Source organism: Mobula birostris, chromosome 10, assembly GCF_030028105.1.
Source record: "Mobula birostris isolate sMobBir1 chromosome 10, sMobBir1.hap1, whole genome shotgun sequence".
NCBI classification, from domain to species: Eukaryota; Metazoa; Chordata; class Chondrichthyes; order Myliobatiformes; family Myliobatidae; genus Mobula; species Mobula birostris.
Genome location: NC_092379.1, coordinates 48,216,993 through 48,231,443, shown reverse-complemented (window position 1 = coordinate 48,231,443; position 14,451 = coordinate 48,216,993). Strand labels below are relative to the sequence as shown.

General features: G+C 46.9%; 1 protein-coding gene across 3 annotated transcripts in view; it reads right to left on the bottom strand.

Annotated features, from left to right (window-relative positions):
* Window positions 1-14,451, bottom strand: part of LOC140203982 (uncharacterized) — a 66,750-nt gene that overhangs the window by 30,630 nt on the left and 21,669 nt on the right. The window contains exon 1 of one of the 3 annotated variants that reach the window (XM_072270187.1): window positions 774-856. The exons of 1 other annotated variant lie outside the window; for it this stretch is intronic. Coding sequence is in view for 1 of the 2 variants with exons in the window: in XM_072270189.1 (XP_072126290.1) it covers window positions 7,646-9,338 (1,693 nt within the window). In the remaining variant the exon portion in view is untranslated. Of the gene's footprint in view, window positions 1-773; window positions 857-7,449; window positions 9,339-14,451 lie in introns of those variants that run through there. One more of the 3 variants, XM_072270189.1, reaches the window with a different exon arrangement.

Here is a 14,451-nt window from a genome sequence, read left to right as displayed (position 1 = left end):
ATTCAGCTCAGCCTGTCCTGCCATTTGATCACAGCTGACTGTTTTCTCTACCCCATTCCTCTGCCTTCTCTCTGCAACCCTTCATCAGTCAACATTCACATATCCATGTAGTAAAGGCTGGGATAAATATCTTAGACACTCAAAAGAATGTTATGGTGATCTTTACATTATCCAACAAGATTTAGACGAACAGAGGCAGTCTGCAACAGAGGTTGGTAAGAGGAGCACGGATATTGCATAGAGTTACAGAACTGCAAGAGATTACACAGATAAAGAAAGACAGTGATACAAATACAGTGCAGAAAAATGTATCAGCAACCAAAAATATTCTAAATTTAGAATTACTCTAATTATTTGTATTTGTCATCAATTTAAAACTGTTGCACCCCAATGCATCACGATACACAGGGACACCTGTTTATAAGAGGCTGCTATCACCTAACGCAATTTTTGCAGCAGCCCGCAATTTCATTTAAATCTTTCATAGAATCAGAGAATAGTACGACCTCTCCTTTCATTGGGACTGATTTAAAGGTGTTTTGCCTTTAGTCCAGCATCTGGACGGCCCTTCCCAATGTGGGCTGACAGGTCTTGGTGCGATCAATGGCTACCGCGTTTCCCAGAATCCGCCGCGCTCCGGAACTCCTCTATGCATACAGCGCTAATGACAGACCCGGGCCCCGCCACCCTCCGGGAGCGGGAGGAGGCACCCGAACTGCCCCGGCATGGAGGCCGCGATATTTTGGAGCTCGTACCCATTCATTGCCACCTACCCTCAGCAGGGAAGCTGCTCCTCAGACCTCGGTGACCGGCGTCTATTGCCACAGGAACCCGTCCTTCCAGACGCTTCGTTTCTGACTGCGCATGCTCGATGACGCTATTTCCTGTGCCTGCCGCCGACGCCTGCGCTCTGGGTCAATGAGATTAGAGGGGCGCTGGTTCGAATCCCGGCTGGGTTGCCGTCGGTGGCGTTTGCATGCTCCTCTGCATTATTTTAAATGTAAGTCACTTCTAATAATGCGAGTTTTGTATTTTCAATTCTCTGCATTATAAGAAATGTTTTCCCCTGCTCTCATCTTGCATAGGCCGACACTCTGCCCTCAAACCATATGGGAATCTTCTTCATGTGCCTTGCGCGTTACACGCTTGGGCGATCATGGCTTTCCACATTGAACGATCCCATGCAGCGTCAATGATATCTCGCACTTACATCTATTAGTTCATGTGGGAGTAGTATCTCCGCATTTTCTCTTCCTGAACCCTTCTCTATCCTCTCAACTAAACACACTCGGCCACCATGGCTTCTCTAATCCAGCCTGACCCAGAGAAATCTCTCCTTCTCCAGGACTTCCACATCCTTCATAAAGTGTGGTGGCCAGAACTGGATGCTTTCCTCTACCCGTGCCTGAACCAAGCGTTTCCTCGAGGTTCAGCAGAAGCTCCCTTAATTTGTACTCTGTACCTCAATTAGTCATACATCACAGACACTGGCCAATCTGCCCACTCAGTTCCACTCTCTCGACCTCAGAAGTCTCGGAAATCAGGGCTCAGTGGAGGCCTGAAACCATACAAAAAATCTTGGGTGCCTAAGACTTTTGCATGGGACTGTGTTGGCCATAGTGCTGTTAAAATGTAATAATTAGGGTTGTATTGGTTGATTTAATAATGCAGTGGTCACTACTGTATCCTGGAGAATTGCAGAGATTTGATCATGGGGGAAAGTAGATACACCAAAGGTAGTATTTAATGTTTTGTGAATTGAACACGATGGGAACTGGCACAGAAGAGGAGGTAAGGCCGAGAGCAGATCATGCACGATTATATTGAATGGTCTATTCTTGCTCCAATCTTCTCACGGTCTTCCTCAAGTTGTAGTCATCTTCTCTGGGGTGTTAGAATGAAGAGTTTATGAATGGGAACCTGTAACACAATTTCACATCAGATTTGCAGCATCAGTCAGTTCCCCTGCACCTGAACACCATTGGTCTTTGATTTCAGAAGGAGAGATGTTTGTCCTATCTCGGGGGAAGGATTTTAGTCCTGAGCATTACAGAGGAGACAGTGAGACTCTCAAACTGCAGTGTGAGCCTCAGCCACAGAAGGTAAAGCGCATTCAGGGCAGTGTTGTGCACGGAGGGTGATAAAGGAACTTGGAGTCAAAATATAGAAAGTTCCTTCAAAACCGTGAAGAACTGGGCAGACATTTCTCTCAAACATGCAAGTTAATGAAGTTGGAAAGGAAACAATTATCTGTTCACTTGCAAATGGTGCATCTCAAAGGAGACAGACTTGTCTGCTTGTGCTTAAGATTTCTGATTTATATTCACAACACCATTGGTTCACAATAACTTACCAATAGAACATTCTTCATACAGTGCATTTCAAAGTATTTTATGAGGGATAAAGAGCAAACATGAAAATGATATTTGGCGGAGCTACGATGGTGGCTGACAGCGACTCCTTTGAGTTCATCTGCGGAAACAGCTTAATTTCTACCTTCACACATCAAAGTTGCTGGTGAACGCAGCAGACCAGGCAGCATCTCTAGGAAGAGGTGCAGTCGACATTTCGGGCCGGGACCCTTCGTCAGGACTAACTGAAAGAAGAGCATTTCTTCTTTTGAGACCTCTTCCTTCAGTTAGTCCTGACGAAGGGTCCCGGCCCGAAACGTCGACTGCACCTCTTCCTAGAGATGCTGCCTGGCCTGCTGCGTTCACCAGCAACTTCCATGTGTGTCGCTTGAAATTCCAGCATCGGCAGATTTCCTCGTGTTTGTGTTTTTAATTTCTGCCTTTAATGTTTCCCTCCAAAAACAGGAGAAAATCTGCGGATGCTGGAAATCTGAGCAACACACAAAACGCTGGAGGAACTCCGCAGGCCAGGGCAGGTTTATTATTGCTGACATTTGGCATGGAACGTGCTGTTTCTCAGCAGCAATACATAAAATTACATTACTATAAGCTACAAGTAGTATAGAAAAATGTAGTGCAAAACTAAGAAACATAGTGAGGTAGTATTCACGGACCGTTCAGAAATCTGATCACAGAGGGATAAAACTGCTCCAAAAACACTGAGTGTGTGTCTTCAGTCTCCTTACCTCCTCCCTGGTGGTAGTAATGAAAAGAGGCCGTGTCCTGGGTGGTGAGGGTCCTTAATAATGGATGCCACCTTTTTGAGACATCACATTTTGAAGATGTCATAGAGACATGGAACACTACGGCACAGAAACAGGCTCTTCAGACCATCTACTAGCCCATGCCAAAATGTGAATCATGAACGACACTGTGGGCCCGAGGGTCTGCACTGTACTGGGCCGTAGTGTTCCACGTCCATGAACAACGCTGTGGGCCCGAGGGTCTGCACTGGGCCGCGGCGTTCCATGTCCATGAACAAGGCTGTGGGTCCGAGGGTCTGCACTGGGCTGCGGCGTTCCACGTCCATGAACAACGCTGTGGGCCCAAGGGTCTGCACTGGGCAGCGGCGTTCCACGTCCATGAACAACGCTGTGGGCCCCGTCCATGGACGACGCTGTGGGCCCGAGGGTCTGCACTGCACTGGGCCGTAGTGTTCCACGCCCATGAACGACACTGTGGGCCCGAGGGTCTGCACTGGGCCGTAGTGTTCTATGTTTATACATCTGGTTTCAGGTTTATCATCACTGACGTATGATGTGAAATTTGTTGTTTTCAGTAGCAATGCAGAAAACTAATAACCTCCATTTGAAACACATTGTGTTCTTCATGTGAGGTGCGGGAATTCTGGGAAACCTCCAGCCTTCCGGATAACCGTATCTGCACCAGGCACACCGAGCCGCAGCTTTTCAGAGACACGTTAAGGAACTGGAGCCGCAGCTCGATGACCTTTCGCCCGCAAGGAAAACTGAGGAGGTGACAGATAGGAGGTGCAGGGAGGTAGTCCACCCCTGAGGTGCAGCAGGCAGGTAAAAGGGTGCCTGTCAGGAAAGGGAAGAGAAATGGGCAGCAATTATAGTGGCCTTTCCCCTCAACAGTAAGCAAACCGATTCGGATGCTGTTGAGGGGGACAACCTACCGGTGGAGGGGAGGGGAGGGGGTCTCTGACACCAAGGCTCAGAAGGGAAGGGAGGAAAAGAGGAGTGCGGTAGAGACAGGGGATTCCGAGGTTAGAGGAGTAAACACCAGATTGTGTGTGTGCAACAGACACAGCCGGATGGTATGTTAGCTCCAAGGTGCCAGGGTCAGTGACCGTTTGGGTTGGGTCCATGACAATCCAAAGGGGGAGGATGCACAGTTAGAAGTCTTGTTACATATTGGCTGTCTGATCCAGCTCCAAAAAAGTAGAGAGAGAATTTAAGGAGTTAGGTAGAAAGGACCTCCAGGACAGTAATCTCTGGACTGCTGCCTGTACCACACATCAGTGAGGGTAAGAAAGGATGACTTTGGTAGATGAATGTGTGCCTGAGAAATTGGTGCAATTTCAGATTCCGGGATCATTGGGAATCTCTTCTGTAAAAGGTACGACGTGTACAAAAAGGACAGCTCACACCTGAACCCCAGGGGACCAATATCCTTGCAGGCAAGTTTGCTGGAGTGATTAGGGAAGGATTAAACTATTTTGGCAGGGGGATTGGAACGAGAGTTCTAGTGCTGAGGATCGGGTAGCTGCTTTACAAACACAGGCAGTGTGTAGTGAGACTGCTAGCAAGGACGGGCTGATGATAGTGGGGTGAATTGCAATGTAACAGGCAGATGAAATCAAAAAGCGTAACAAATACAACTCTGAAGGTGTGATAGTTGAATGCACACAGTATACGGAATAAGGTAGAGACTGGCAGGTACGACATTGTGGGCATCACTAGGTCGTGGCTGAAAGAAGATCATAGCTTAACATCCAAGAATACACATTGTATTGAAAGGACAGGCAGGTAGGCAGAGGGAATGGGGTGGCTCTGACAGTAAAAAGGAAAAAGAGTGACATACAATCGGAAGATGTAGAATCCTTGTGGGTAAACTAAGGAACTGCAATGGTAACAGGAGCCTGATGGAGTTATATAGAGACCTCCACACAGTAGCCAGGATGTGGGTTACAAATTACAAAGGGAGACAGAAAAGGTATGTTAAAAAAAGGCAATGTTACGATAGTCATGGGGGATTTCAATATGCAGGAAGATTGGGAAAATCGGGATGGTGCTCTATACTAAGAGAGAAGATTAGTAAAATGCCTACGAGATGGGTTTAGAGCAGCTTGTGGTTGGGGCAACTGGGGATCAGATATTCTGGACTGGGTATTGTGTAATGAACTGGATCAGATTAAGGAAATTTTAGGAGGCAGTGATCATACATAATATGATAGAATTCATCCTGTAGTCTGAGAGGGAGAAGCTAGTCAGATGTGCCTGTCAGTGGCGTAAAGGGGATTCCAAAGGAATGAGAGAGAGAGCTGGCCAATATTGATTGGAAAGGAACACTAGCAGGGATGGTAGCTGAGCAGCAATGGCTGGAGTTTCTGGGAGCAATTTGGAAGGCACAGGAGAGATACATCCCAAAGAAGAAATAGTATTCTAAAGGCAGGATGATAAAACCGTGGCTGACAGGGGAAATCAAGGCCATCATAGAGGAAAAAGGGGGCATTTAATATCGCAAAAAATTGTGGGAAGTTAAAGGATTGGGTTTTTTTTTAAACCAACATAAGGCAAGTGAGCCATAAGGGAGGAAAAGATGAAATATGAAGGTAAGCTAGCCAACAGTATCAGAGAGGATACCGATAGTATTTCCAGATATATAAAGGGTAAAAGAGAGATGAGAGTAGTTATTGGACCGCTGGAAAATGATGCTGGAGAGGTAGTAATGGGGGACAAGGAAATGGCAGATGAACTGAATAAGTATTTTGCATCAGTTTTCACTGTGAAATGTCAAAAGTTTGAGAGTGCCAGGGGCAGAAGCAGGAGAAGATGCCATTACTAGGCAGAAGGTGCTTGGGAAAGTGAAAGGTCTGAAAGTAGATAAGTCACCTGGACCAGATGGACGACACCCAGGGTTCAAAAGAGATAGCTAAAGAGATTGTGCAGGCAGTGGTGATGATTTTTTTAAGAATCCACAGTCTGGAATAATTCCGGAGAAATGGAAAAAGGCAAATCTCCTTCAAGATGGAGAGGCAGAAGAAAGGAAATTATAGGCCAGTTTGTCCGACTTCAGTGGATGGGAAGATGTTGGAGCCTATTGCTAAGGATGTAGTTTAGGAGTACTTGGAAGCACATGGTGAAATAGACCACAGTCAGCATGGTTTCAGCATGGGAAAATCTTGCCTGACAAATCTGTTGGAATTCTTTGAGAAAATAACCAGGATAGACAAAGGAGAATTGGTGGATGTTGTGTACTTAGATTTGCAGAAGGTCTTTGACAAGGTGCAATTCGAGGCTGCTTAACAAGTTAAAAGCCCGTGGTATTACAGAAATATACTGGCATGGTTCTGGGATCGAAAGACTTGTCATATGGGAACCTTTACTCACTGGAATTTAGAAGAATGGGGAAGGGGGAATCTCATTGAAACCTATCGAACATTAAAAGGCCTAGACGGAATGGGTGTGGTGAGGATGTTTCCTGTGGTGGAGCTTCGACAACCAGAGGGCAGTGTCTCAGCACAGAGAGACATCCAACAGAACAGAAATGAAGAGGAATTTCTTTAGCCAGAAGGTGGTGAATCTATGGAATTTCATTGGTGTATTTACGGCGGAGGTTGATAGGTTCTCGATTAGTCAGGGCGTGAAACATTACGGGAAGAAGACAGGAGAATGGGGTTAAGAGGGAAACGGATCAGCCATGATGAGGCAGAGCAGACTCAATGGGCCGAACAGCCTAATTCTGCTCCTATGTCATTAGGACGCTGACCCAACCAAACTGGCTCCTCATAGATTGATCCAGTAAGGAAAATGACAATAAGAATGGAGGATTTCCAGTGGATAGGCAGTGACAACTCTGTGGAGACCAACAATCACAGAACTGGATGATCCCATGTTGGAAATGTGGATCCCAGCCAGCGCAGGCTCCTTTCCCCAGGTTTAATCTCCATTGGCTGTTCATGGAGGAGCAGAGAAACCGAGTGGGTGTTCACCCAAGTACTGAGTTGTGTAAATTCACGTGTTTGCTACCCAGAGCTAAAAGAGGTATTATCAGTAAATACAGATCCTTTCTGTGCCTAACTGGTCTTTATTACTGAAGATTTAATCCCTGCAAGACCACCTCACACTTTTTTAAGATTCACCTTTGTTCAGATGTTGCACAGTACAACACTCAAACTTCTCCTGAAGCCAGTGAGTAGAATGGAGCCTGGTGCCATTGGCAGCACGTTTACTCTGGGAGAAGGCTGAAACACGAGTCTGGCCAAGGAGCTTGGCTCCCTACTTCACTGCGGGAGTGTTACCGATTGAAAGGACCTGTGACACAGATTAAAACAGATTTGATTTATTTCACACTGATTCAGGAATATAAAAGGCCAGTCCAGTTACAAGATTTATGGACATCATCAGAAACAAATCCCAAACTGACCAGGGTTCAGTCCTTGGTCTGGTCAGTGGTGTCAGGAACTGCAGAAGGCAACAGCCTGCAGTCACTGTGAACTCACTGGTGTCTCGGTGACTGCAGTGTTTTAGTGTCAACGTGTCACACAGTTACACTTTCTCCCGAGTGTGAACTCGCTGGTGTTTCTCCAGGCGGAATGACCGTGCGAATCCCTTCCCACACACGGAGCAGGTGAACGGCCTTTCCCCGGTGTGAATGTACTTGTGTGCCTGCATTTGGGACAGCTGAACGAACCCCTTCCCACACACGGAGCAGGTGAACGGCCTCTCCCCGGTGTGAATCCGCTGATGTGTCAGCAGGTTGGCCCTCCGAATGAATCCCTTCCCGCACTCAGAGCAGACGTATGGCCTCTCTCCAGTGTGAATTCGCTCGTGCATTATCAGTTCTGCTGAATGTTTGAATCGTTTCCCACACACGGAGCAGCTGAACGGCCTCTCCCCGGTGTGAATCCGCTGATGCGTCAGCAGGTTGGTTGACCGAATGAATCCCTTCCCGCACTCAGAGCAGACGTACGGCCTCTCTCCGGTGTGGATTCGCTGATGCGTCTTGAGTTGTGCTGAATGAATGAATCGTTTCCCGCACATGGAGCAGCTGAATGGCCTCTCCCCGGTGTGGATCTGCTGGTGTCCCAGCAGGCTAGCCAAACAGGTGAACCCGGTCCCACAGTCAGAGCAGGTGAACGGCCTCTCCCTGGTGTGCGTCCGCTGGTGTCTTAGCAGGTTGGATGACGTGGTGAAGCCCTTCCCGCATTCCGAGCAGGAGAACGGCCTCTCCCCGGTGTGGATCCGCTGGTGCCGCAGCAGGGTGGATAAGCTGGTGAAGCTGATCTCGCAGGCAGAGCAGGTGAACGGTCTCTTTCCAGCGTGAACCTGCTGGTGGGAGGCCAGGCTTGTTAACTGCATGAACCCCTTCCCACAGTCAGAACAAGTGAATGTCTTCTCCCCGGTGTGAAACTGCTGGTGTTTCACCAGGTTAGCCGGCCAAGAGAACCCTCTCCCGCATTGAGAGCAATTGTATGGCTTCTCCCCGGTGTGAATCTGCTGGTGTGTCTGTAAGTGGGACAACTGAGTGAATCCCTTCCCACAGTCGGAGCATGTATACGGCCTCTCACCTGTGTGGATCTGCTGGTGTCGCTGCAGAGACGATAACCGGGCAAAGCTCCTCCCGCACTCAGTGCAGGTAAACGGCCTCTCCCCGGTGTGAAGTTGCTGGTGGGTCAGCAGGTTTGAGGACCGGGTGAACCCCTTCCCACACTCAGAGCAGGTGAACGGCTTCTCCCCGGTGTGGCTCAGCATGTGCGTCTGCAGTTGGGACGAGCGGTTGAACCCCTTCCCGCACTTGGAGCAGGTGAACGGCTTCTCCCCGGTGTGGACCCTCTGGTGTATCTGCAGATCGTACGACCGAATGAATCCCTTCCCGCACTCGGAGCAAGTAAACGGCCTCTCCCCTGTGTGAGTGCGCTGGTGGAGCTCCAGATTGTAAAACTGATTAAATCCTTTACCACACTTGGAGCAGGTGAACGGCCTCTCCCCGGTGTGAACTCGCTGGTGCCTCTCCAGATCGGATGTTGAATTGAAACCTTTTCCACACTTGGAGCAGGCGAACGGCCACTTCCCGGTGTGCGTGCGCAGGTGTACCTCCAGGTTGGACGACTGACTGAACCCCTTTCCACACTCAGAGCAGGTGTACGGCCTCTCCCCGGTGTGAACTCGCTGGTGCCTCTGCAGATCAGACGGCCATTTGAATCCCTTCCCACACTCAGAGCACGAGAATGATTTATTCCTGGTGTGAGCCCGCTGTGGTCTCCTCAAATCAGATGACATAGTGAACACTTCCCTCTCAGGGCGCAGTGGAAAGGTCTGTCCTCAGCAGGAATGTGCTGGAATACAGAACAGAGAACATTACAGCACAGGACTGGGCCTTCAGCCCACCATGTTGTGCTGTCCTTGAACCTACTCTAAGATCAATCCACCCCTTCCCTCCCACAGCCTCCACTTTCCTCTCATCCACGAGGTTATTCTCAGGTTCTTAAAGGCCCCTAAAATATCTGCCTTTACCACCTCTGACAAGGTGTTCCACACACCACCCCTCTCCATATAAAAAACTTACTTCTGACATTCCCCCCCCCCAAATACTTTTGTGCAATCACTTTAAAATTATTCCCCCTTGTATTAGCCATTTCCGGCCTAGGAAAGTGCCTCTGGATATGCCGATTATCATCTTGTTCCAATCTGTTACTTCACCTCTACCTTCTCTCCAAAGGGAAAAGCCCTACCTCGCTGATCCTTTCCTCATAAGACATGCTCTCTAGTCCAGCCAGCGTCCTGGTAAATCTCCTCCGCACCCTCTCTGCAGGTTCCACATCCTCCCGAAAATGAGGTGACCAGAACGGAACACAATATTCCGAGTGTGATCTAACAGGGTTTTACAAAGCTGCAACATTACTCATGGAGCTTGAACTGAATCCCCTGACAGGCCAACACACCACACACCTTCTCAGCCAGCCGGTCAATGAGAAACAGGAGTCTGATCGTTTCAGGGGGAGTTTTAAGTTCAAAGGAGATTTATTATCGAAGTACATACATGTCACCACATACAACACTGTTTTACTTGCACAATATGTCTTCTTTTGCATGTAGATTGTTTGTCAGTCTTTAGGTGTAATTTTTCATAAATTGTATTGTATTTCTTTATTTTCTGTGAATGCCTGCAAGAAAATGAATCTCAAGTTAGTGTTTGGTGACATCTGTGTACTTTTGAAAATAAATTTACTTTCACTTTGACTTGAGCACGAGATCAAGTCTGGCATTCCAGTAGAGTGCAGATCAGTAACTTTGAAGGTTTCTTCCTGGGGACAAATAATCGATCTGGGGCTGAGGGATTTTTGTTGTCTGGACGGACTGTAGAAGTGGGGCTGCTCTCGGAGCAGACGGTTGGGCTAGATCTGATCGAGTATAAACACCACTCAGTAAACAGAGAAAAACTCTTCCCGTGGGCAGAAAGTACAAGAACTGAAGGACACACGAATGTAGATCATTTGTAAAAGAAGCAGAAGAAACCAAAACAAGAGACATTTTTCCACAGGACCTGTCTCTGTGCTCTATCACTATTTTACCCACATCCTTAACTTTCCCACCTGATTCAGGTGAAAGTATTATCAGGTGTTATTTTTCAATGGGAATCAAACTTAATTCCTAATATTTGTACAAATACATGAAATTAGTTAGTATATGAACATAGTCTATAAAAATACACAAAATATAATGAATTCTGGTTAATTGGTTCACATTGAGACCATTGAACTGCTGCTGCTAAGTTAACAAATTTCACGTCACATGCCGGAGATAATAAACCTGATTCTGATTCTGAGTACATTTCCGCTGCTCCAATTAGCTGGTTTCATGGAAATACTGAAAATAGAGAAACTACCATTTAATTGAGCTACGGATTATGTGCCTAAATGAAACACAGAACAAATTAGAACACTACCAGTGCTACTACTGTACCATAAAACAGTGTATTAGCTCCTACTAACCATTGACAGAGGAATTCACCCAGTGTTGGCGGGGGGGGGATGGAAGGGTCGCACCTCTGGTGAAGGGGCTTGTCGTGTCCATTCTGGGGCAGCTCACTCACCTCCGGTCCCCACTGGACTCTCAGCTCTCACCTGTGGCTCCAAGTAGCCGTTTGCATGCGACAGCGGCCACAGCCTGGTACATACCGCTCCGACAGGCAGGCTAAACGAGGTGAGGGTAGCCAGAGGGCCTCGTACCCTGGTAAGACAGGGACATGCCTGTCCCAGCCTGTGATGTCAGCTGCGGTGGGCTGTGGGTGAGTTCCAACAGCCATTAAGGTATCTCTGCTCCACTTTGTGGAGAGCAAAGGGCTTGGCAAGGCACAGAATTCATGGTTATCCACTGCAACCAAGGAAGACCCCAGTTTATGACGACCACTTGTACCACTGGACCCAGACTTCTGAGGTCAAGAGAGTGGAACTTCCCCAGTGCAATGGCTTTTCCCCTTTAAAAACCCTGCAGCACAGGTTTCACGGTCATTACATACGACAGCCAACACGCTACTGTATTCTTTTAATTGACTGGAAATGAACAAAATGAACTAGTGCAGACACCTAGCGCAGCTAATGCTTCACACGACACTATCAACAATGCCACCCCTCAAATCTTAATTTTCATTGTAACATTCAAGATAATTGTCGATACCTTCAAATTCTTTGTAGTTTCTAACTTGTTGAAGTACTGTGTGGAAATGTATTCAAAACTTTTGAGATTTTTTAAACGTATTCAATGTCGTAATATGGCAAAAAAGGAACCTGTAAGATCCCATAGTGCTTCACTATATGCTGAGTCTGCACATGACCAGAGGCACAGAATGTCCTGGGTCACTGTGTAACACGTGCAGCTGTGTTGAAGGGCAGAAGCTGCCTTCAGAACAGATAACAGCCAAAGCATAGCCTGAACACGTGTATAAAATAAAAATTTGTAAGCTGCGAATCAGAAGCAGCCTCCAGCCTCCACTCATGGGAACCGAAAATGTTTCTCATTATTGCTGACAATAAGAACATAAGAAACAGGAGCAGGAGTCGGCCATCTGGATGTCGAGCTTGCTCCGCCATTCACTAAGATCATGGCTGATCTCCACCTACCTGCCTTTTCCCTAGAACCCTTAATTCCCCTTCGATGCAAAACAATAGGCATGCCTCTGAACAGATTCACCCAGGGTTTTTTTTGGTTCTTTGTTACAAGACATAGCAAAAGGTTCTTGGCAACTCAAATTGATTCATTTTCACTCATGCCCATTTCTGGCATCTCCAAGCCTGAATAATTGAGACCGCAGTGGGCAATGTGTGGAAATATATCTGAAACCTTGGAAGCCTTTATGAATTCGTAACTTCTATGAAATGTAATATGACAAAATGGAACCGGTGAGATGCCAGACTGCTTTGCTAATTTGATGGAGGCTTATAGGAAGATGTGTGTGTTTAATGACAAGGGGTGTGCTTACGGCAGGAACGTTCTGACAACAGAGATAAAAAACAGGACACAGCTGTCATGGGAAAGAAGTTTCTAAAGACAAATGGACTGACTGAAAAATAGGCACCAGGAATCGGAGATGTTTGCAGATAAAGGAGGAATGTTATTATGGAATGGGACAACCTAATTACTGTTCTCTGTAACAAGTATAAAAGTGGTTTGTTTGAGTTGTAAGATTGAAGCTCCTCTCCAACGATAATGTGTGGGGTAGCTTCCCTTGCAAGTAAATAACAAAACACACTTACAGTTTGATCCAATCTGAATGGGTGTCAGGGAAGAGAAGTGTGCGCAGTCACAATTATGACAGAGAAAGTACTCAGGAAGCTGAATAGTCTAAAGGTAGATAAATCTCCCGGACCAGATGGAATGCACCCTCGTGTACTAAAGGAAGTAGCTGTGGAGATTGCGGAGGCATTAGCGATGATCTTTCAAAAGTCGATAGATTCTGGCATGGTTCCGAAGGACTGGAAGATTGCAAATGTCATTCTGCTATTTAAGAAGGGGGCAAGGAAGCAAAAATGAAATTATAGACCTGTTAGCTTGACATCGGTGGTTGGGAGTCGATTGTCAAGGATGAGGTTATGGAGTACCTGGAGGCATATGACAAGATAGGCAGAACTCAGCATGGTTTCCTTAAAGGAAAATCCTGCCTGACAAACCTATTACAATTTTTTGAGGAAATTACCAGTAGGCTAGACAAGGGAGATGCAGTGGATGTTGTGTATTTGGATTTTCAGAAGGCCTTTGACAAGGTGCCGCACATGAGGCTGCTAAACAAGATAAGAGCCCATGGAATTACAGGGAAGTTACATTTGTGGATAGAGCATTGAATGATTGGCAGGAAACAGAGTGGGAATAAAGGGATCCCATTCTGGTTGGCTGCCAGTTACCAGTGGTGTTCCACAGGGGTCCGTGTTGGGGCCGGTTCCTTTTACGTTGTACATCAATGATTTGGATTATGGAAAATCCCTTACTCACTCTTCCTTCAGTTAGTCCTGACGAAGGGTCTCGGCCTGAAACGTCGACTGCACCTCTCCCTAGAGATGCCGCCTGGCCTGCTGCGTTCACCAGCAACTTTTATGTGTGTTGCTTGAATTTCCAGCATCTGCAGAATTCCTGTTGTTTGGATTATGGAATAGATGGCTTTGTGGCTAAGTTTGCTGATGATACAAAGATAGGTGGAGGGGCCAGTAGTGCTGAGGAAACAGAGAGTCTGCAGAGAGACTTGGATAGATTGGAAGAATGGGCAAAGAAGTGGCAAATGAAATACAATGTTGGAAAGTGTATGGTTATGCACTTTGGTGGAAGAAATAAACAGGCAGACTATTATTTAAATGGGGAGAGAACTCAAAGTTCTGAGATGCAACGGGACTTGGGAGTCCTCGTGCAGGATACCCTTAAGGTTAACCTCCAGGTTGAGTCGGTGGTGAAGAAGGTGAATGCAATGTTGGCATTTATTTGTGGAGGAATAGAGTATAGGAGCAGGGATGTGATGTTGAGGCTCTATATGGCGCTGGTAAGACCTCACTTGGAGTATTGTGGGCAGTTTTGGGCTCCTTATTTAAGAAAGGACGTGCTGACGTTGGGGAGGGTACAGAGAAGATTCACTAGAATGATTCCGGGAATGAGAGGGTTAACATATGAGGAATGTTTGTCCGCTCTTGGAGTGTATTCCTTGGAGTTTAGAAGAATGAGGGGGGACCTCATAGAAACATTTCGAATGTTGAAAGGCATGGACAGAGTGGATGTGGCAAAGTTGTTTCCCATGGTAGAGGAGTCTAGTACGAGAGGGCAGACTTAAGGATTGAAGGGAACCCATTCAGAACAGAGATGCAAAGAAATTT